Below are 23,075 nucleotides of genomic sequence, written 5' to 3'. Positions count from 1 at the left end.
TTATGAGCTTCAGGCACCCTATAATACCTATCTGGTTTAACTGGGGCAGGAGGCAAAGAATCAGGATTCAGGGAAGCCTCTGCAAACACATCTTCCACCACATTCAAAACAGGAGGTATAGCTAAAGGCCTATGCTGGGGTAAAAACAAGAATTCCCTAAGCCTTTTCCTGGAATCAGAAAAATCTTGACCTTCCCATTTAAAATGCTCCCTCATGGAATGCAGAGTCTCTGAAAATGAAAAATCCTCAGGAGGAGAAGCAGAAGGAGTAGAATCATCCACATCAGAATCAGAATAAGGAGGGAACTCCTGCAAGTCTTCAGCCGAAGACTCCGAGCATTGCTCAAAACTCTCAAACTCAGGTTCCACCCTAGGCCTCTTATCAGGAGGGGGCATAGAACCCCTAATCATAGTAATCAAATCCTCTGCCATTTTAAGCATATGTTTCTTAGGCAAAGATCCTGAAGCACTAGGAGAAACCCCCACAGAAGCTAAACTTGGCCTGCCCCTCAAAGAAGCCTTGGAAACTGAAGGGGAGGCTCTAACCACCTTAGGAAGAGAGGGAAGAACAGCCACCTGAGAAGCCTCCTCAGCCTGGCCTACTTCCTGAGAGGATACATCCTGTAACAGTAAAGTCTCTCCCTGAGACTCCAAAGAAACACCTGGCAAAACCTCCGGCTCCACTGAGCCTTCCAAAGAACCGACGTCTGGGACTGTCGGTTCCTCCACCCTAGGCTTTGCTGCTTTATCTTTGCATTTTTAGCGAAGCGGGCGTCGGAGCATCCGACGGCATATTATAATTACAACGCTTCCCAAACACTAACCTGGCACAGTCTAACCTTCTCTTAATAGTGCGTTTGTTAAATCTAGCACAAGAGCGGCATCCAACAACGCGCTCAGGCCCTAAACAAGGTATACACAAAGTATGGTAATCCCTATGAGGTATCTGTTTCCCACAAGAAATACAGTTATTCACTTTTTCTGACATCCGGTTAAATACTGAGGCAAGAAAAAACCAAAATATTCCCCAACGGGGTACTTAGCCAACTTTGATTCGGTCTGAAACTCTGACTTCAGAAACTTTCAGAACGCCAACCTGCACTCGCAAAATTGCTTCTGCATCGGACCATGCGGCAAAAACGACTGAGGATATGACGTCGGTCATGCGCATTAGTACCCTGACGTACTGACGTCAGTCTAATGCGCCCTGACCGACGTCAGCCATATACTTTGGTATTCGGGCCGACTGGACAGCGGACTACCCAATAGTTAGGACTGCAGCAATGTGGAATGAAGAACATCAAAAACTCTTAAAATGTGAAACTGTACAAATGATCAGCCTGCCAAACAGTAGTATATGGTTTAATGCAAAAGTTGGAAATACGCATTCAAAAAACTGTCATGTATAATAGGTGGGAATAATTGTATTTTATCATGATGGCTATGCTCTCCATATTATCCTAGCATGTGAATGGCCTTACAGGTACAGATAAAAAGGAAAGAGTATTGCATTATATTAAGAAATGCAGAATGCAAACAGCAAAGCTGCAGAAGACACATTTTTGAAAGAAATAAGCATGTGAATTTGACAAGGACAGGGTTTCAGAGTGGATATTCAGCAGAATATCAGGGACAGAGGAAAAGGGGAGCAATTATACTAATTGATATAGGGGCTTCAATAGTGACAGATGTGGGGAAAAGACAAAAATGGTTGATTTGTGGAAGTAAAGGGCTATTGGCAAGGGAGGAGGAGGTTACAATGGCATGTACTTATATTCCACCAAAAACTGCTACTATGGAGCTTAAGAAAACTTTAGGGGAAATAATCAGCCCACAGCAGGGAATATAATTTATAGGTTGGGACTGGAATTTGATTTTCAATAGTGATGATGTATTGGGGGGACTCAGAAGGGACAAAATAACAAAATAAGGTAGTTTTCTCATTAAAAAAATGTATGAACATGTTTGGCATGGCAAGATGCGAATACAGTAATAGGAACTCAGAATTTACATATTATTTCCCCAAGGTGCAATAACTGGACTAGACTAGGTAGAAATTATATTTCACAGGAAAATGTGCATTTAATTTAAGACTTTAACATACATCCAATATCTATTTCTGATCATGCACCAAACTAAAATAAAAATGAAGGGTAATGACGTACAAATAAGACACTGGTGCTTCCTCACCTACCTGTTAAAAGGAGATGAACTTAAGGAATGGGTAACTGGAAATTATTCAGAGTTATTAGGGAGAATAGAAGTATCTTAAGTTGTAGCTAGTGATGGAGATAAAGTGAAAATAGGGTTTAAAAATATAGCCAGAATAAGATATAGTAATTACTGTTACTTCTCTGGTTAAGAAGTAATAGTAATTACTTTGAGGGGCTGACAAAGGTTAAATTATTGCAGAATAAGGGGAACTGCACAGAACAATAGGTGGTCAAATGCAGAGTGCTAAAAAGAAAATAAGGGTGTATGTGGATAATATACAAGAATTTAGAAAGATCGCAGTTAAGCAACTATTTTTGCTACAACTCAGAGCAAAAAAAACTTTTAGCCAATGACTTAGGCAACATTGAAAGAGTACAAATGGAAATATTTACGGAAGACTTAAATATGCCAAAGTTAGAGGAAGACACGACTCAACAACTAACATTAAGATAGGAGGTGATGAGATAAAAACAGTGATGTATAATCAATCTTCAGGAAAATCTCCAGGAACAGATGGCATTCCTTAGTATGTTTGGCAATTAGAAGGGAAGACAAAGTGATAAAGACCTGGAATATTTTGTTTGAAGGTATTTACAAATAAGGGGAAATACCAACAACATGGAAGAAAGCTGTGGTGGCTGTATTACCTAAAGATGTGAAAGACTCTTCAGCAGACCTAGCTTCAAATAGACCCATTTCAATTTCAAACCACAACTATAAAATGTTTATGTCTATACTAGCTAAAAGACTGGCAAATGTGTTGCAGAAATTGATACATATGGATTGGTGTGGTATTGTGGATGACAGAGAAACATTAATGGAACAACGATGATCCAGAGGGAAGCATAATGTAAGAAAATAACTCTGTTGTTGGTGGGTCTTGATGCAGAGAAAGCATTTAGCAGAGTAAGCTGGGATTTGATGAGTAAGACATTGGAAGCATGTGCACTCCCTGATAGAATAAGGTTAATTAGAAGGATATATAAATGATCAGAGGCAAGAATTAAAGTAGGAGGGCTCTCTCAGAACAGCTGTGTTTGAACAGAGGAACCAAGCAGGGGTCCCCTGTTATTTGCTTTATACTTAGAGCTACTAGCAAAGAAAATTAGGGACTCAGAAATACAATGATATAATTAGGGTCATAGGTTCATAGGTTCATACTAGGCTATCTGCCCAAGGGCATTTATAAGCCTAGCCCATAGTTATGTGGCTTTCGCCACCCCTTTAGTTAGAATAAAACTATGCCTATTATTTTGCTGTGCCTCTGTCAAGCAGTGACACTGAAGTAATCCCTGGGGTATATCTGCGATCTCCCATCCATTGGTCAAGATTCCTCTTGAACAAGGCCAGCGAGGTGCTCTGCCTCACATGTACCGGGATTTTGTTCCACAGCATAGGGAGTCTCTGGGTGATGAATCTGTCCCTCCAGCACGTTCTATTAATAACCGTGTCAAGGTTCAAGTCTCCCGCCCTTGTGGTTCTGAGGGATCTAGATTTTTGAGGTGAAGCATATTCATCAAATCTGGGTTTGACATGGCCTTGTATGTCAGGCACAGGTCACCTCTGAGCAAGCGGTATGAGACTGAATAGAGCTGGAGTTCTTTCAGTCGGGCAGCATACGACATATTTTTGAGACCCTTTATCCTTTTGGTGAGGAACTTTTGGGGCCTTTCCAGCTGCTGCAGGTGTCGGGTCAGATACATTCCGAATGGGGCATTGTACTCAATCATAGGTCTAATGAGTGATGAGTACAGGGGCGATGACCTCCCTTGATCTAGATGTGAATCCCTTCATGATCAGGTGAGCAATGTAGAAGGTTTTCCTAACTACTTTAGCAACATGAGTGTCAAGCGAAGGCTACTGTCAACCTGGGTCCCCAGATCCCTGATGACTTCTTCTGTGCTCAGTGGATTGCCACCTATATGGTAGCTAGGGGTAACCTTGTTTTTCCCGAAGGGTATGACTATGCATTTCTTGGCGTTTAACTTTAGGCCATGGCTCTGGCACCAGTTATCCGTTTCTGTGAGGCCCTTCTGAAGGATATCTGTGTCAGATGTGTTTTCGACTATGGCACCCAGTTTGCAGTCATCTGCAAACTTTGTCAGCCATAACCCTCCTGTGTTTGCTTGTACTTCAGAAAAGTAGATGCCGAACAAGAGTGGACCCAGGACTGAGCCCTGTGGGACACCACTTGTGACAGGCTTTGAGTCTGACATGGCTCCAGCAACTCTGACCCTGTGGGTTCTGTCACTTAGTCAGTTTGCAACCCATCCTGAAATGGTAATCAAGAAAAGTTGGCTTTATTTGCAGATGATATTATTTTGCATGTGACAAATACAAAAAAGGACATCTCAGTGTTGTAGAACATTTTGAGACAGTTTTGAGTCTTTTTCAGGATATAAAATTAATGAAGATAAAACAAAATCTATAGCTGTAAATTATGTACCCACACACAAATTGGTTCAGCAATACCCATACTTATGGGAACATAAGGTGAAGTACTTGAGGATAAGTAGGAATAAACTATACACAAACTGAGAAATCAAAAATTCTTATTTATGGATATGGGTAAGAAAATACAAGCAGTGAAAATGTTTAGTCAGACATACTTTTATCAACTTAAGGAGAAGTTGTGGACAATAATTAATAAAGAACTGAAGGAATTTATCTGGGAGAGAAAGATGACAAGAGTTACGTGGGATAAACTGATCCTTCCAATAGAACAAGATGGTTTGGGTTTGATTTGAAGGGATACACATAACTTAAGCAGAAAGTTATAATTCAAAGTGTAAAGGATGCTCATGAAGTGGGGGGGGGGGGTTAACAAAAAAAAAGAGAATGGAATTATGGATGTAGATCCTTACGAAAAATAGCAACCATACAGTATATTATATTCATAAAGTAGCAGAAAGTATTCTGAGAACTAAGCCAATATGAGAACTGAGAAAGGAGATTTCCCAGGCGGGACTGCAAGCAGGGGTACAGAAAATAGGCATGAGGGGGCTGTAATTTACTGGAGAACCCTAACAAAGGAACCAAGATATTGGGGAAAAAATAACTCAAGCAGGAAAGGTAATAGAGTGAGATGAAGCCAGGAAGACATTTGGATTGCAGGCTAGACACTGCCTTCCTTACCAGGGCATGATCTCAGTAGAAAGGCAAAGAGAAAGGGAGAGGGGAATTTTAAGTCAAAAACTGTGGAAGAGTGTTTAATTGAGTCTAGAATAGAAGCAGCTATTAAAAAAGGATGATTAGTAGGATATATAAAACACTGCATGATCTATAAGAATCAATCAGAGGAGGCTAGAAAAGATTGGGACAAGAGAATGGGAAATCAATGTACAAAAAAACAAAAACAAAACACACCACCAACAAAAATGGGAAGGCATATGTAAGGCTTACAAGTATGAAACCAAGTCCAAATGCTTCAGGATCTTTGCTTGGAAGTGATTGCATATGTATTTTTTACCCCAAGCAGACTTCAACGAATTTTTCATCAAGCAGACAGCAAATGTTGGAGGTCTGATACAGAAGAAATCAGTAACTGGGAATATATGTTTTGGGAGTGCAATGAGTTGGCAGATTTTAAGAATTCCTTACAAAGTACACTATCAGAAATATTAGATGAGCAAACAATTGTATGGAAATGATTCTTTTGAGATGGGATACAGGATCTGAATTGCCTAAACACAGTAAAACCTTATTAAGTTTAATTATATTGGCTAGTAAAAAAGTAATTACTAGAAAATGGAAATCAAAGTCTACACCAACTGTAGTTGGCACTGAACACTGTAAAAGAGATAAAAGAACTGGAATGGGGATCTTTAGAAAACAGAAGTAAATTACACAGAAGTAAATGGAATTCTAGGAATAATACATGAATAAAAAAGTTCAGGAGCAGGAGTGAGGTTTAAGGGAGGGCAGGAATTTGGCAATTATTGTAATGCTGGACTGATGACAGTAGCGAAGCAAACGTATGTGATGTACATTGTGTTTAAATGGGAAAATATTAAAGTGGTTTGTTTTCTTTTCTCTCGATGTGTGTTTGCCCATGTCTTAAGTGATCATTTAATAAAGCTGTTTCTGTGAAAATAAAAAGTTTGAAGAAAATTCACTAAAAGTACTCCACTGAAATAACTTTCATCAGTAGTTCAGTTTCCATCTTTCCCCACTGCTGTGCAACCTTGAAGTTAAGTTCGGGGGGGGGGGGGGTGCAGAAAGGCTTGTCCCCCAACAAAAAAAGAATTTTAAATGAGAAGAGTGATGTTCAATATTCGTTCTCCTTCAGCATTTTTCATCTTTCTTTCCTTCTGTGTGTTGGCACTCGGCATTGCAAGTGCCACCATTTCAACAGGGGACCCTTAAAAGTAGTGACAGCAGCACCACAAAGACCATCAGGCGCAGAAAACTAAAGATGCTCTGACACACCCTTGAGGGGGAAAAAGACAGTGAACTCATCCTACATGTGGTACATGACACTGAGCTGGCCTCATACAGAATGCTGTGCCCGTTTATGCAAACTGCAAAGGCAAAGGAACAAAGCAGTTGTATAGAGGGCTTAGAAGGTAACGGGGTAATAATGATATGGAGGGGCTAGACTTGTACAGAAGATGGGCAGTGCTAGGACCTTTTTCACAAAAGACTAGAATGAACACTGGGAACACAACCAGAGTCCACAACAGCATGACTGGGGAGGAACACCAGGGTGGTGGGAAGAAGCAGTTATTGCAGATGAAAAGTACAAACTATAATGTGCACCTAAAGAAGAATCTCTTCAAAGAATAGTTGGGCAATGATGAAAAAAATGCAACAGGAATGGATTGTGGAATACAGCTCAATGCAAACCTTCAAGAGGCTAAGAGAAAGTCTGAAAACAGAATGGGTAAAAAGGGAATGCAAGGAGCAGCTACAGACTGCTAGACATACATTATGTCCTTTAGTCATCAACAAATATGTATACCAGCAAACCAAAAGTATTATTTTTCTCCATCCTGGTGGCCTTGGTTTATGAGACACTGGACTGCTCGATGGCAGTACGGAAAGGATCAGTTATCCCACAAGTGTCCCCTGGGAGAAAGGGTAATTCCCTGTGTAATAAAATTATCTGGGTGACTAAACGTGGCATGTATAATGGATGCCTGCTAACACCATCTTTCTGTCTGAAGGACTGGAAAGAACTGAAGAAAAATATATACCACATTCAATTGTTTCCCAAGAGAAATGCAAGTGTGATAGAGGTACTAACCCAAACCAGATCCACAGAGAACTGATGAGATTTGTGACACTCATGTCAGGAGTGGAACTGCAGACATCAGAGTTAGGCAAGTACTAAAGAAAATAGGTCATAGAACAGGGTTAGGGGACTAGAGTACAAAGCAGGTTAGCAAGTACGGTAGATGCACGGATAAACCAACCTTGTTTGAAAGCAAAAAGAATCCAGCACCCTGAGCATGAGTAGCAAACATAAGGTTTATTGTAAACAAAACCAGTTTCAGCAACTAGCTTTCTTCAGTGGCTGATTTTGCAACAACACAATGAGTCATATATATATAGGAAATATAAAGTAGGTGACCTGACATCACTTCCTGTATTTTCACAATATAGCCACAAAACATAAAAAATAGGAATTGAATTGATGTTTGACAGTAAATATTTCCCAAAAATAAAACATTTAGTTATGTTTGAAAAATGTATTATTTAGCTACAACCATTCATGATGAAATAATATGGAGTACCATGTAAATGCTAGTAAATATAATAACAAGCATTCAAAAAATTAATAATTATTGACCAAGAAAATGACCAAAAAATCTTTTAAACACGGTACCATTGTTAATATAATGTGATGAATAACACTGAGTGAATCATTGTAGTTTATCATTGAGACCACAGGTGGCTTATTTCCACCAGGTCTAAAACTAAATGTTTTATTTTTGGGAAATATTTACTGTCAAACATCAATTCAATTCCTATTTTTTATGTTTTGTGGCTATATTGTGAAAATACAGGAAGTGATGTCAGGTCACCTACTTTATATTTCCTATATATATGACTCATTGTGTTGTTGCAAAATCAGCCACTGAAGAAAGCTAGTTGCTGAAACCGGTTTGGTTTACAATAAACCTTATGTTTGCTACTCATGCTTAGGGGACTAGCTATTACTGTGGAAATGTATCTGTCAAAGGAATACAGATTTTGAGTACCTCAAGCACTTCACTGGATGGTTAACAATGAAAATTTTAAAGAAGGTGAACATCAAAGCATGATGCAATCCACAGATTAAGTTTGCTGCAAGGTATCATGGCTTCTACAGCTCTTGTGTCACACCATGGCTAGACTCTCATTTACAGTTAATTACAGTTTTAATAGCTTCTTTGAAACATTTTTATCACTAGAAAACCAAATTAACTTTTATATATTTCATACCTGGAGGCTTGTTATAAAATGCCGGTGGTGGCGGGAGTTTGGCTGACGACTCTTCAGGCTGGTGAAACTCCTCTTCTTGAGACTGGCTGAAGTATCCTTCACTTGCCTAGATATTGCAAAATAAAGTCAAACTAATTGTAAGAGTCTGTATATGCAAGACATTAAAATAAATGGCGATTCTGCAAGTTCTAACTCATTTAGAAGAATGGAGGAACATGGATATTCTTTGCAGAAATCTACACATCTAGTAATCTTCTTCCATTCTTTTTTTTCCATCGATTACAGTTCATGTTGTATACATGAAACACAGAGGAGCAAAAACAAACCTATGGTGCAGACTAGTATGGAGACTGGTTTTGGCCTTTACTGTCCAGAAAGCTTTCTGGGTTACTGATAGCACAGCAAATCTTAGTGGTTCTGAAGTTTGGTGGCCATATTCATGGCAGGGTTACCAAAACCACAACATGTAGGTTACCTTTTACTTAGAGAACAAGATGAGAGTAGTTACAAGTCACAACAGGATGATGAAGACAATAGAAGGATCAACAGACTAAAGATTTAATTACAGCTCATGACACACACTACATCAATCCACTTGTAAAATCACCTGGATATCCACAACCACCACTAACTGCTCTTTTTTTAATCTTTCAAATGCCCAGATACCCAGAACGCTGCTTTTATCTCAATTCAGTATGTTAAAATAAATGTCTGTTTCTGTATAGAATATGGGAATATTTACTGTGGGCCAGACCAAATACAGTTGCTTCCCTTATGAAGCCACCTTCTTCAATTCAAGGGTGAAATACTGTGTTATCATTGTGCTAGCCTTGATCCAAGCAAGCAAAGACCAAAAACTGGCTATTCAATCAATTTTATATCTGGCCTAATGATAATCTGGCGGTAAAGGGCCAAATGTGGACCACTTCCTGGCATACATGCACAATCTGTACTACAGCATTAAAAGGGAGGGAGGAGTTACACACCAGCTAGTTAATGACTCATCTGAGATTCTAACCACTCAGTGAATTTGGTAACAAATGTATTCTCAGTAACTACAACACTCTACATAGCACTTCAAAGTAGGTTATTTAATGGAAACAAAGCTTACCAGAACTAAAATACTATATTAGAGAACATTTAAATATTAGTGTAGAATTCATCAACAGCATCAGGGATAAATGCAGAAATAATAAGAGACACTTCAAAATCTTAGTACTATTAACTTGAGACATCGACAGAATAAAAATGTGAATTAAAATTTACAAGGATGAAAAAAGGTTCTCGTTTCAGGCCTACTGTTGACTCCCCAGGATTTACAACAGAGTTTATTTGTTTATTACTGGATCAAGTGGTTAAAAAATAGTAACGAAAATTAATTATTTTCCAAGGGACAGTTAGCACTTTTTAGATTACATCCAAGAGGTACACAGTGGAAGCATTTTAAGTTTTGCGACTGAAGATGTAGTCTCATTATACTCCTGCATCTCACAAGAAAAAAGGTGTTAGCATGCTGAAAGAATTTCTAAGTATCAATACTAATTTCAGCTATAGGAAAACTGAATTATTATGCAGCTTAAATGAAGGTAATTTAAATAACATTTTTATTATTATTTTAACAATGAAATGTGTAAGCAACATGACACTCTCATATGCAAATACATTTATGTCCCAATGGGAGAATCAATATTTTATTTTATTATATTATTTGTAGTTTGTTATCCGGGAAAGTCCATTGGGCCAGAATGAGCCCATTTTCAATGGTGGCCCGGGGAGAAAAGCTCCATATACAATTATTACAAAGCTAATATCAACAAAGTTAACAAGTACAATACAATTTTCAACATGTTTTGATAAGTGTACAGTTGTTCGGTTATTCAAGTATTTTTTGATGATACTTTCATCAGATGGAGTAGGGGAGAAAATGAATTGAATCTACTTATTAAATATTTAAATACAACAGAATTTTCAAAGTTTATTTAGACACCCAGTTTTATTATTTTGTTTTATTTGAGGGGGATATCCAGCTTAATGCAGATACTCTAAGTGGCTCTTTGCAATCAAGTATTTTTTAAAAAGTCTGAGTTTAACGTATACCTAAATGAAAGCAGTGCACATCTGAGATTTATTAAGAAAATGCATTGTAGGGAGAAGCATGTCCAAAATGGCTAGTTAACAGCAACAACTAGAAAAAGCTCTGTAAAGGAATTTGTTACTCTTACAAAAAAGTTCAAAATAAGATTTTGGAGATTACTGAAGTTTGTTTACATTCATAAATAGTAAGAGAAGAATATTTTAAATTGAGTTCTCTCAGAAGAAACAAAATTCCTGTCAAAATGTATTTACTTTGTTAAGAAGAAAAATATTACAAAAAGAGTCACACAAAAATGGTACTCATGACTCCTTTGTTAAAAAAATCTAGTAACTGATTTTGAGCCTACGGGATATATCAATTAAAATGGATAAACCTGATACAATAAAAACTTTAAAGAAGACTGTAAAAAGAAGATAAACAACAAAGTATGCAAATTAAAAACCCTGAAGAAGCCTTAAATGACCATGAGGTAAGAATTGAAAGTGAGTCTCAAAATGAATTTCTTTTTAAGCAGGCTTTATGACTTGCAGACAAAGCAGAGGACTTGGATAGTAAACTGAGACAAAATACCAGAAAAATTGAAGGAGACAACATTATGAACTTTTTAGCATGGTTACATAAGAAATGGAATTTACCAGAATCTTTATCTTTTGGAATAGAGAGAGCTCAAAGATCATTAATAGCACCTGCAAAAAAGGAAAATTCTCCCCCATATTCAATAACAGTCAAATGTATGTCTAGTATAAAAAAAGACCAAATATAAAAAGCTGCATGGTCCAGCCCACCTATCAAAATAGGTGAGCATCAAATTAGGTTTGATAATGTCTATTCCACTAAGGTAATAAAAAAATGTTTACCACTGATTAAAGAACAACAACAAAAAAAAAATAATAATATCAAAGCCAGTCTGTCATTTCTTTCAATGATAAAAATACTCCTTCCTGAAGGAATCAAAAAATTTGGCATATCTAAGAAAGCTTCCATGTAAGCTAATAAAAATAAAATTCTTAACTATACTGAAGAAATGCAATGGATTGCTTCATCCTTCAAGAGACTGAGTGAAGTGAATACATGGAAGACTACATCTAAAGTTCATAAACTTAAATGACTTTTCTAAATGATTGTGATGCTTCAATTAACTGCAGCACCAGACTTGTCAATTAAATAAAATAAATATATGGGTCTGCATGCTTAAAAGACTGACGTATGTACTGAAATGTTATTTCAATTTATGTAAGATATTAAAATAGTAAACAGTGGTAATCAGTTTCAAGTTAATCTGCAATTAAACTTATTAGAACTGATACGATTAAATACATAAACAGGTATTTAACACTGAAAAATGACTTCATTTAATTAATAGATTGAGTTGTGGAGTTTAGATATTGAATGTTTTAGCATAATACATAGCACACTTTTTTATATTATAAATCAAATAGAAACTTATTATCAAGTAATGATGAAGTTTTAAAATGAAGCAAATGTCAGTTAAACTGCGGTGGTGTTTGCCATTTTCCCCTTTTTTGGTACCTTGTGTTCTATTCTGTCACTACTGAGTGGGGAATAACTTGTGCACAAGGCTAAGGGAAGCCTTAATTAGTTAAAAAAATAACTTACTTTTGCCTGTTGCTTTCCGCCTGTTTCTTGAGCTATTCAGCTGCAATCTGGTCTCTGGCATGTTCAGCAGGTCAAATTGTGACATGTACATCAAGAAGGAATGAGCACATATGACAGCGAGATGAACAGATAATCTATGCTGAATACTGAAGTTTACATCCAGAAAAAGTGTGTAATGACTGGTTTAACATTTAAAAAGTTGTCTGTCTGGGGTCTACCATCTTAGACTTAAAAGCAAAGATGAGAATTTGGTGTACATATGAAGTCTAGAAAAGACGAGTGCATTGGGTAAGGTAATAACCTACTGCTGATGGCTAATCAAATGAATTCTGATGCGTTTCTCTAAGATTGGTGGTTATTAATAAAATACTGTTATAAGTGATCAATTTAAGTTTACTTATGTAATTATATTTAAGTTAATATGTAGAAATCTTGGTAGTTAATGCATCAGGTTAGTAATTAGACGGATTTTATTGCTATACATCTGGGATGGTGCATGCTCAATAAACAACTGTTGAAGCTAATACTTAATTATTAATATATTCTCATATTAGAATGCAATTAGCATTAATTCTAGTTAAGTAAGAGTATAGTTCGGATACGTTGCCTGTATAGATAGGCAACTCAGAGACTTTAGTGTCCATTAATAGCAGGGTTTTAATAGTAATGCACCTATTTAAAGGTTTTATCTTAATTTTGGTTTTAATTAGGAATTCTAGTAATTTAGTATACAGAATGGAAGAGCTGAAGAAGAAATGGAAAAATAGTGTAGTACTATGGATGGGTATTAGAATTTTAGTCATAACAAAAGTAATTTGGTACCAAATACAATAACACTAGGTCTTAAAATATATACCTCATATAAACATGAATAGTTTGTACTTGATGTCTAGTAAGATAAATGGATTAAAGATCGGCAATAAAAGGTGAGCATTAATAAAATATTTCAAAACAATACTGGAGACATTATACATCTGCAAGAAATTCACTTGATAGAGAAAGATATAAACTGTTTAAACACTGAATATGAGATACTATCATCTGCTTCCATTAATAATAATAATAATAATAATAATAATAATAATAATAATTATAACAATAAAAAGGAAAGTAACTGCTATATTGTGGAGAAAAAAAATCTGTTAATGACCCAAAAGGATTTATACAATTGTAGTTGTGCAGTTTAATAATAAACTTTATACACTATCTTCTGGAATTGGGGCAGGAATAACAAAAAAAAAATCACTTAAGTGTTACAGAGTCAGTGGAAAGGAAGCTTAATTTTAGAGGAAGAATTTAGCTGCATAATTAGTATGGATGATACAAATAAAGAACAATTAAAATTGCAGCACTAGCTACAGCTCTAAATAAATTTAATAATAATAATAATAATATAGTTAGACTATAGTTAGACTCAGTAGTAAAGATAGATATAGACAGACTATAGTTAGACTCAGTAAAGATAGATGGCAAGTCACCATTTTGTAGCCATTGTTCTTATGCTCATGGAACTCAAACTAGAACTGACACATTATATGGTTCTTTAGATCTATTTAATAAAGTTAATTATCTTAAAATTAAACATTTGCCTTTATCCAATCAAAATCCATTAAATATTAATATAACAATGGATTTGTGAACATTTCAAATTGTTTATAGACTGAACTAAAATTCAAAAGTCATCTTAAAGAACAAATACAGAATTTTCTCTCATTAAATGACAATGGTCAAGTAAATGTTATATTGTGGATTCTTTAGAAATGTATATTAAAGTTAAAATGGGGAAATGGTCATGTAACAAATTAAGTGAATGGGGAAAAAGAATTACTGAGGTTAGAAGAAGGCTTAAAAATAAGCTAAATTAGAACTACAAAAACAGATAATATTGGGATTATTAAAAAATAAATGTCATACCCTATTTTAACACAAAGTTGAGATAGAATTAGAAAAATTAAAAATGGAAGGTTATGTAATGACTCCCAAAATTTACGTAGATTAGCTAAGAGAAGTAAAGTAAAAAAAAAAGTCAAATCAACACTATTAAAAATCCACAAATAGAATTGTTAAAAAAGTCAAAGCAACACTTAAAAATCCACAAACTAATAAGCCAACTTCAGATATAGATGAAATACTATATAGTTTTAAAAATATCATAAAGATTTAAATAAGGATAAAGGCACTAATGCAAATAAATACAAAACAGATATTTATAGACAAATATTAGTAAACTGAATTAATTAGCAAATATCACTATTAAACCAATTTCATTGTGATTAAAGAAGTATTGAAAAAATGTAAATATGGTAAAGCCCCAGGATTAGATGGTTTAAGTGTATTATATAATTTATTTCCACTGAATGTAATAGAATTGTTTAAATAAGTTTTTATAGTGGTTCATAAGGAAAAAAAATAATTCCTCCTTCATGGAAATGTTCTATATCATCACCAATTTTTAAATATGACAATGAAAAAAATTGGGTTAACCATATAGATCTATTTCTTTGTTAAATGCAGATTACAAAATATTTACTTCTATTCTCTCTATAAGACTAAGAATTACTGTAGATAATTTACTAAATAAAGATTGGACAGAGTTTAACAGATTAACTTATGACAATATTAAAATGGGAATAATTTTAGATTTAACAAAGATCTTAAATAAAAAAAACCTTAATTAGTCTAGATATTGAGGCAGCCTTTTGACTGTGTTTACTGGAATTGTTAAAAACCTTAGAAATATTTGGATTTCCTAAGCAGTCTAGAGAAATAATAAAAACATTCATATAGAGATTCTAAAGCATATATTAAAATAGGTGCTTACATATCAGAAGGATTTACTTAACAAAGGTACAAGACAATGACGCCCAATATCTATTTTATTTGCATTAGTCCTGGAACCTTTTGCCAATGGTATAAGAAATAATGACAGAACTGATGCTTTCTATAACCAAGAATTACCAATCCAAAATATAGTTATTTGCAGATGATGTTTTATTAATTATAGAAGATATTAAAACATCAATTAGAGAAATAAACAAGGAAATAGAAAAATTCCAAGAAATGTCATTACTGAAGTTTAATAACAAAACAAACTATATTCATAAATCAACAACTGGATACTAAGTTAGTGAGTAAGTACAAGTATAACTGGAAAAGATGGAAATTAAAATATCTTGGAATTAAAATACAAGATGTGAACAAGATAATTAATCATAATTTTGTTAAAATAATGGAGGATGCGTCACTTCCTATTAAATAATGGAATAAATGCTTCTTTACTTTTGAATAAAGGTCAACCCTTATGAAAATGATTACAGTGACAAATTATTTACTTATTTTCATATAAAAAACATATTAGACTATGGGAATATGGTGGAATTCACTTTCTAGATAAAGAAACTTATTCTATTACATCAACTGCTGAACACTGGTTAGATCCAAGCTACACTAGTCAATGGAAAGACATTCATGAACAAGTTGTTTTAAATTAATTTAAATTTACTAATTTAAATACATTTGAAATAATTAAGAATTCCTTTACTTGGTTAATAAAATATACTTTAGAAGGACATACCTTTCAGAATTTAGACTCTTCTTCCATTGAAAAAAATTAAACAATTAAAAATATATTTGTAAAGTTCATTTAGTTAAAAATGGAAATTTTTGTGCCTACCTATTGCACCATCCAGAGGACTTACAGAATTTCAAAATGTTATAAAAAAGGTTATGATAAAGGAAAATTATTAGTATTACAGTATGAGTGAGAACATCAGAAAGCTTAATAAAATTCTACAAACTGGATGAGTCTGTTAATAAGCTAGTTATATATATTAGAAAGAAATTGGATAGTTTTATACCATTACAAACTAACAGAATCAGAATTATTTTCCTCCATTATATGAATATATATAGCATTGATTGTTACAGGTCAGCTAACTTATGAAGTGTCTTTTGAAATTATACAAGTTAGTCATAAATAATAAATATCCAGATGTAAATTACTGGAATTTTTTGGGTAGTAGTCTATTTAATTTGATTAATGAAAAGAACAGAATTATATTACTCAAATCAGTGAGTCAGACATAAAGCTTTCCAAATACATACTTATAGTGGAAATATATACACATGATATTTATCATGCCACATACAATTTCACAGTTTAATAAAGCCATTGCATTGATCTGTTGAAGATGTAGTAAAGAAGTAAAAGCAGACTGGACACATGTATTTCTGGACTGTGAGAATCTTGAAACTGGGAACAGATAATCAATATTTTAAAGCGCTGTGGTCAGATTACATATTGTCTAGATCAACAATTTTAGCGACTGTTCCAGTCCCACTATCTGTAAATACTAAACAATATAAAATATTTTGAAGTCTTCTTAGAGTAGGTAGAAAGATTTTTACAAATTATTGGAATACAAATTAAACTCCTATGTTTATAGAATTTTTAGATCCAACTGCAACTTTATGCAAAAATGAAAAACAGGTGATCAGAATAAGAGATGCTAAATGTGTTAAATCATCTAGCTGCTGGGATAATCTTGAAATGTTGCTACTGAAGTGTCAAGAATATTAAGTTGCTGGTTAAACAATTTTATTCTAGAGGCATGACATATTATAAAAAAACATAGTATTTGTACTCAAAATATCTTCCATTCGTTGTGTATATTATATACATGCCAAATTAATAAAATTATTCACAAAAAAAAATAGCACTGTAATTGGACAAACGATTAGGGATTCAAAATTAGTCAGTGATGATATTCTTGAAAATGAGACGGTGGATTTGAAAAACATTCATGAATAAAGATTATAACAATGAATATAACTGATCATGTAAATTTAAGCAGAAAATTAAAATGGACCCCTAACTCTGAAAAAAAAGTAGCAGTTGAGGTACTAAAATAAGGAAATAAGTATTATGGATTATACTTTTACTTGGCCAAGTATTACAGTTATAAAAAATGGTGTGCAACATATGGCAACATAGACATTACAACGACACTGGGCAATTGCCCTGCTTTTTTATTAACAAAGGAAGTGACTATTTAAAAGTCATTTTTGAAAGGGAAGAAGTAATTCATTAATCATGATGATTAAAAAAAAAATATATATATATATATATATATATATATATATATATATGGCTTCTGTAAAGCTTACAAAATATATAAATACAAGGATCAGCATTTTAGCAGATCCATTGGAGAGAAGTCATACCTATCCCAAACAATTCACATTTAATTCAGAAAAGGCTGTATGTATATCATTACGTGCTTGCAGTGTAGTTTATATAGGAAAGGTTAGCATAAAATTACATGCAGGAATTAAAAAGCATGTTAAAAAGCATGTTAATCTAACTATAAATAACGCTTAAGCCACAACAGTTCAGAGAACAGAACCAGGAACAAGAGTTATAACCACGAAGCTGAGCCACCAACTTTAAATAAATCCAAAACTGGTCTTTTATATAAAAAAAGTTGGTGGCTCAGCTTCGTGGTTATAACTCTTGTTTCTAACTATAAATAACAAAAATACAGTACACATTTGATATACACATACTTTGCCTTGCAGCACTAAGATATTTTTATTTTTTTTATTTTTTTAGATGTTTGCCCAAGAAAATATTAGAGGGTGATGGCAAACAGTTTACTAGAGATAAAAAAATAAATATGACAAATTAAGTTAAATGCTAATATATCCCCGGCTTGAATGAGATCAACATTAAGTGCTTTCTGAAACTCAATGAATCTAAATTCTAATCTGTTAATTTTTGCTGTATTTTTATTTAAAGTTAACTATTTTGTGTTTTCTTAATTCTGAAAATTCTGAAGTTGTCTATGTGAAAAGATGAAAGCACTTAATGTTAAACTTGTTATTGAGCAGTTTTTCTAGGTGACTCTATTGTGCTTTCTTTCTTTAGCTGTTTATAAAATACTTGTTTTTGGTATTTTGTAGTTTTCTTTCAGTATATGTGGTAATACATTTGAATAGGGATGCTCAAGTACCTGGAATGCTGAGCTGAGGGGGGGGGGGTTCAGGGAGGCTTAGGCAGACTTTTTAACAACCTCAGGATATATTCATGGGGTGTTATGCCACTGTTTATGGACTCCAAGCCTATAAAAAGCAAGTATTGAGAACTCTCAAACATCAAATCAGAGTGGTTCTGAAGAAAATATTGTCATCAAACATGAAGCAGTTGCTACACTGCCCCACAACATCTAGAGTTAGTAAACTGTCAAGAGAAGAGGTATAAGCAAGATGAGTGCACACAAAAAAAGAGCAGCAGTGCTGACCTTGCTGGAGGTTTAACTGTAGGAATTAAGTAATGGTTGCCAGGAATAAAAAAAACAATAGAGATCTGCTTACTGTACTACCTGGTTACTGCTAGTCTCACCACAACTGTGCAAGGAAAGCAATCCTAGTACTCTGCTCCTTATCTCACTAGGAGATGAACAGCATTAATCCCAAGGTAATTATTGAGAAGAGGGCTGCAGGCTCTCCAGTGATCAATAGTCTTTGCCCAGATGTTGCAAGGGTCTGCAGGGCTGCTGTTGTCTTCTCTTGGTAACTTCAGTGGATGCTTAAATAAAATGCTACTTTTCGGCTACTTAGAAAATTCAATCCACGTGCAGTCAGAAATGCAATACAAATGTTTGCTGGCTGGCCCTAACCAAGGACTTTAAAACTAAAAAAGGAAACAGTAACAAAAGAAGCAAAATACAAGAAATATATTAAGTATGCAGATTATAATCAATAAAATAAATCCAAAATGGTTACAGAACAGCTTTACCTGGAAGTTCACAGAGACTGTGCAAAAATACATTCATTTCAAACCATCTGTTCATGTTCAGAGAAATCGTTCTTTTTAAGTGCAGTATCCCATGCCTTAAGGCATTATATACAGTTCACATGAACCTTTCAAAAAACACTTTTCATGCCAAAGAATGACCAGTTGTTAAAATCTGCATTACTGGTTAAGTATGAAAACATCATAGTTTCAGGCAACTCAGGTAAGCACATGATGCAAAATCTGATGACTAAGCTACTTGGTCAGGAAGTCCGAAAATGGCAGTTACCAGCACAAGAATTTTGCTCTGCTTCTCCTTCACATTTTTGACAGGATTAAATTGTAATTTTCATCAACAATCACTCAAATAAGTTGCAATATCATGCTAGAATATTAATATTAATAATAATGCAAGTGACAAGTGGGGTACCTCCGGGTTCAGTCCTGGGATGGCTCTTGTTTGGCATCTACTTCTCTGAAGTACAGGCCAACACTAAGGGACTCTAGCTAAAAAAGTTTACAGATGACTGCAAACTGGGAGCCATTACTGAATCCCCAAATTATGTGGATATTCTACAAAAGGCCTTACAGAAGCAGATGCTTGGTGCCACAGCCATGGGCTGAAGCTCAATGCCAAGAAATGTATAGTTATTCCCTTTGGAGAAAAACATGTACCCATGAATTACCACATAGGTGACAGTACACTAAATACCTAAAGTGTGATAAGAGACTTGGGGACACAGGTAGACATTGGTCTCACCTTTGATAACCACATCACCACAACAGTCAGGAAATCCTTCTATGTGGCACACCTCATCACTAAGGACTTTTCATCCACAAAAAAGGAGGTCATTGTCCCACTGTACTCATCCCTCATTAGACCCATTATAGAATACAACACCCCTTTTGGTATGTACCTCTTAAGACATCTGCAACAACTGGAAAGGCCGCAGAAATACCTCACTAAAAGAATCACAGGCCTAAAGCAGATGCCCTATGTTGACAGTCTAAAAAAACTCCAGCTACACTCTGTCGCATATAGTCTACTCAGAGGTGATCTCTGAGTAACATACAAGGCCATGTCAAACCCAGAGCTGTTGGACATGCTACCCTTAAAGAAATCCCAATCTCTCACAGCCACATGCTCCAGGGATATAAACCTTGTCATCACAATGAACAAAATATGCTGGAGGGATAGGTTCCTGACACAGAGACTCCCCAGAATCTGGAATAGACTGCCCATATATGTCAAGCAGAGTGCCTCTTTGGCCCTCTTCAATAGGAACCATGATGATTGGATAGGAGATAGGAAATTCACCCCAGGGATCACGTCAGTCCCCCTGCTAGACAGGGGTGCAGGGAAGTAAATACTGTGAGAAGAAATAGCCAGGGAATTGTTATGGCTAGGCTTGTATAAGCCCTAGGGCTGATAGCCTAGTATTAACCTATGAACCTAGAAACCTGTTTGGACAGTTTGGTGGAAAAAAATAATTTTCATTTCAAATATCTTCATGTCAAAACTTCAAGATAAAGACTTACTAAAGGAAGCTGAACCACTCTAAAGTAGTTTCACAGAAAATTTAGTGAAGAAAGAATTACAGTCCCTACTTTGTAGTATACAAGACCTAGCCTTGAAACTAGATAAACTGGACTCCAAAGTCAACAAAATAAAAGAAGAATGTACAAAGCAGATTGAATTAATCAAGGAAGTAGGGAAACAGAAATTCCAGACATTTGGTATAGAGTATTCTATCACTAACATCGACAGCAGACTTACAGAAAGAGATCATAACATTGATTTTATTATTCAACAAAACAAGTTCTTTGAAAAAAGAATTGATGACCTGGAGAATAGGGTGAGGAAGAGCAACATCTGGATTTAAGGAGTCCCTGAGCAACTAGAAGGAGATAACATGGTAACTTCTTATCCACTTGGATCCCTAAAACATTAAACATTCCTGAAGCCCTGTCATTTGGCATAGAGAGGGCTCATACATCTAACTGCGGTGATATCAAAAAAGAAAAACTTTCAAATCTAAGATCTACAATGGTCAAATTTATTTCATGGCAAGACAAGAATGTGGTTTTGAAAACAGTTTGGTCTGCCTCACCCATAAAACTTGGAGATTCTTTCATTAGATTTGACAGTAAGTATTCCTCTCTGGTGGTTTTGAAAAGAAAAGCTTGTATTCCTCTGTTAAAATCAGTGAAGAAAACTGAAATGAAAACTTACCTATTCTACCCTGCAAAACTAAGCTTATTTTTGCCAGAGGGGGGAAAAATATTTGATTCCTTAGAAGATTCAGTTTCCTTCATCCAGAAAAATAATTTACTTAATTGTACTGACGATATGGACCCACACAAATCTTTAAAAAGTCAGGCTATAAGGAATGATTGATAATTAAAGAGAACAAAAAAAGCTGACAGACAAAACTGTTACTTTTATTTTATTTGTCTTAAAATAGGCTGTTTCTGAAACATCTTTTAAATGAAATCACCTAAAGTCAATACTTTCCTTTTGTCCTTAAATTAATTTCAGTTTATATGCATTAGTCTCCCTGTTACTGTTACTGTGGGTGGCTGCAGTGGTGCAGCGATTAGCATTGCCACCTCACAGCAAGAGGTTCTCTGGTTCGATCCTCAGCTGGGGTTGCCTTCTGTGCGGAGTCTGCATGTCCTCCCTGTGGTCGCATGGGTTTCCTCCAGCTGCTCCAGTTTCCTCCCACATCCCAAGACATGCTGTAGGTGGATTGGACACTCTAAATTGGCATGAGTGTGTGCATGTGTGTGCCTTCTGTAGAAGGTTGGGTGCTGGGCTGGCAACTTGACACAGTAAAAATTCACTTCCAATCATGAGCAGACAGGTGATCCACTGTGGCAACCCCTAACTGGGAAAAGCTGAAAGAAGTCATCACCTCCCTGTTACTGTAATAATGCAGGTAATTCCACTAGAGGGAGTAAAGCATACAGTAAATAAGCTTATTTTAACTAAACTATTACGACTCTAATGGGAAATACCATACTCAAAACAGTTTTAATTTTTGTATTCCTTTTCCTTTCTTTTCTGTCCTCACTCTTTCTTTTTCAACATAATTTACTAACTAAATAACTTTAATAGAATGAGTCTGATTTGGGAGCTGGTGTGATTGTTGGAAAATGTGTGTGTAGAAGGGAATGTTAAAACTCTTTCCTGTTTTAATTTTTAATATTTAACACAGTATTTACATATAGTGTTACTGACAGTGGAGAATATAGTTAAAATGTGTGCACTGATGTGTTTTTAATCCCCTTTTCTTTCTAGTGAAGTTAAGGTTATATACCTTTCCCCTACTTATCTGATGTAAAAAAACAAATCTTTAAGTTAAAATGTGGCTTGCAGAGTGTGTCTACAAGGGTTCTATGCTAAAATACTTTATTTTTAGTCTATTTTCCTGCCTAATTACCTCAGAAGAGTTTAGAGAATGTTTTCAGCTTGCCTTGAGCTTCTGTGTGCCTCTGCTTCACTCTGAATCTTTACTGAACAGTTCCTGAATCAGAGAGGAAGTGCAATGTGACCTTCAATCCTTTAGAAGTAGAAAGCTTGCAGAACATAAAAAAGGACTGCTAAAATGGACTTTTAAATGCTCTAGCTTTTAAAATGATATTTCTCAGTATTAAAGACAAACTGCAAACAGTGCAATTTAGTATAGTAGTAATTCATTCTGAATGGCTTATCTTAGCTATATACACCTGGAACACCTGTTTAATTACTGAAGGGGGGAACAAGTGAAATTATGCACAAAGGGTACATACTTGATGTGGGACACACAGAGGTGTTCTCATTAAACCTCACACACAATACACAACTGTACACTTAACAGTTGAGGGGGTAATTTGTATTAAATCTTTTCCTATTCCCTCTGTAGCTGACTATTTTTAATGTAATTCTGAA

General features: G+C 35.1%; 1 protein-coding gene across 1 annotated transcript in view; it reads right to left on the bottom strand.

The window, feature by feature from the left end:
- The window catches only part of DBN1 (drebrin 1), a 1,456,369-nt gene that overhangs the window by 51,297 nt on the left and 1,381,997 nt on the right, over window positions 1–23,075 (bottom strand). Inside the window, 1 exon segment of the mRNA XM_044069321.1 lies at window positions 8,640–8,745. Coding sequence (XP_043925256.1) covers window positions 8,640–8,745 — 106 coding nt within the window.

The sequence above is a fragment of the Protopterus annectens genome, chromosome 4.part0, assembly GCF_019279795.1.
Source record: "Protopterus annectens isolate FY-2018-M chromosome 4.part0, PAN1.0, whole genome shotgun sequence".
NCBI classification, from domain to species: Eukaryota; Metazoa; Chordata; order Ceratodontiformes; family Protopteridae; genus Protopterus; species Protopterus annectens.
This window is presented reverse-complemented; position numbering and strand designations above follow the sequence as displayed.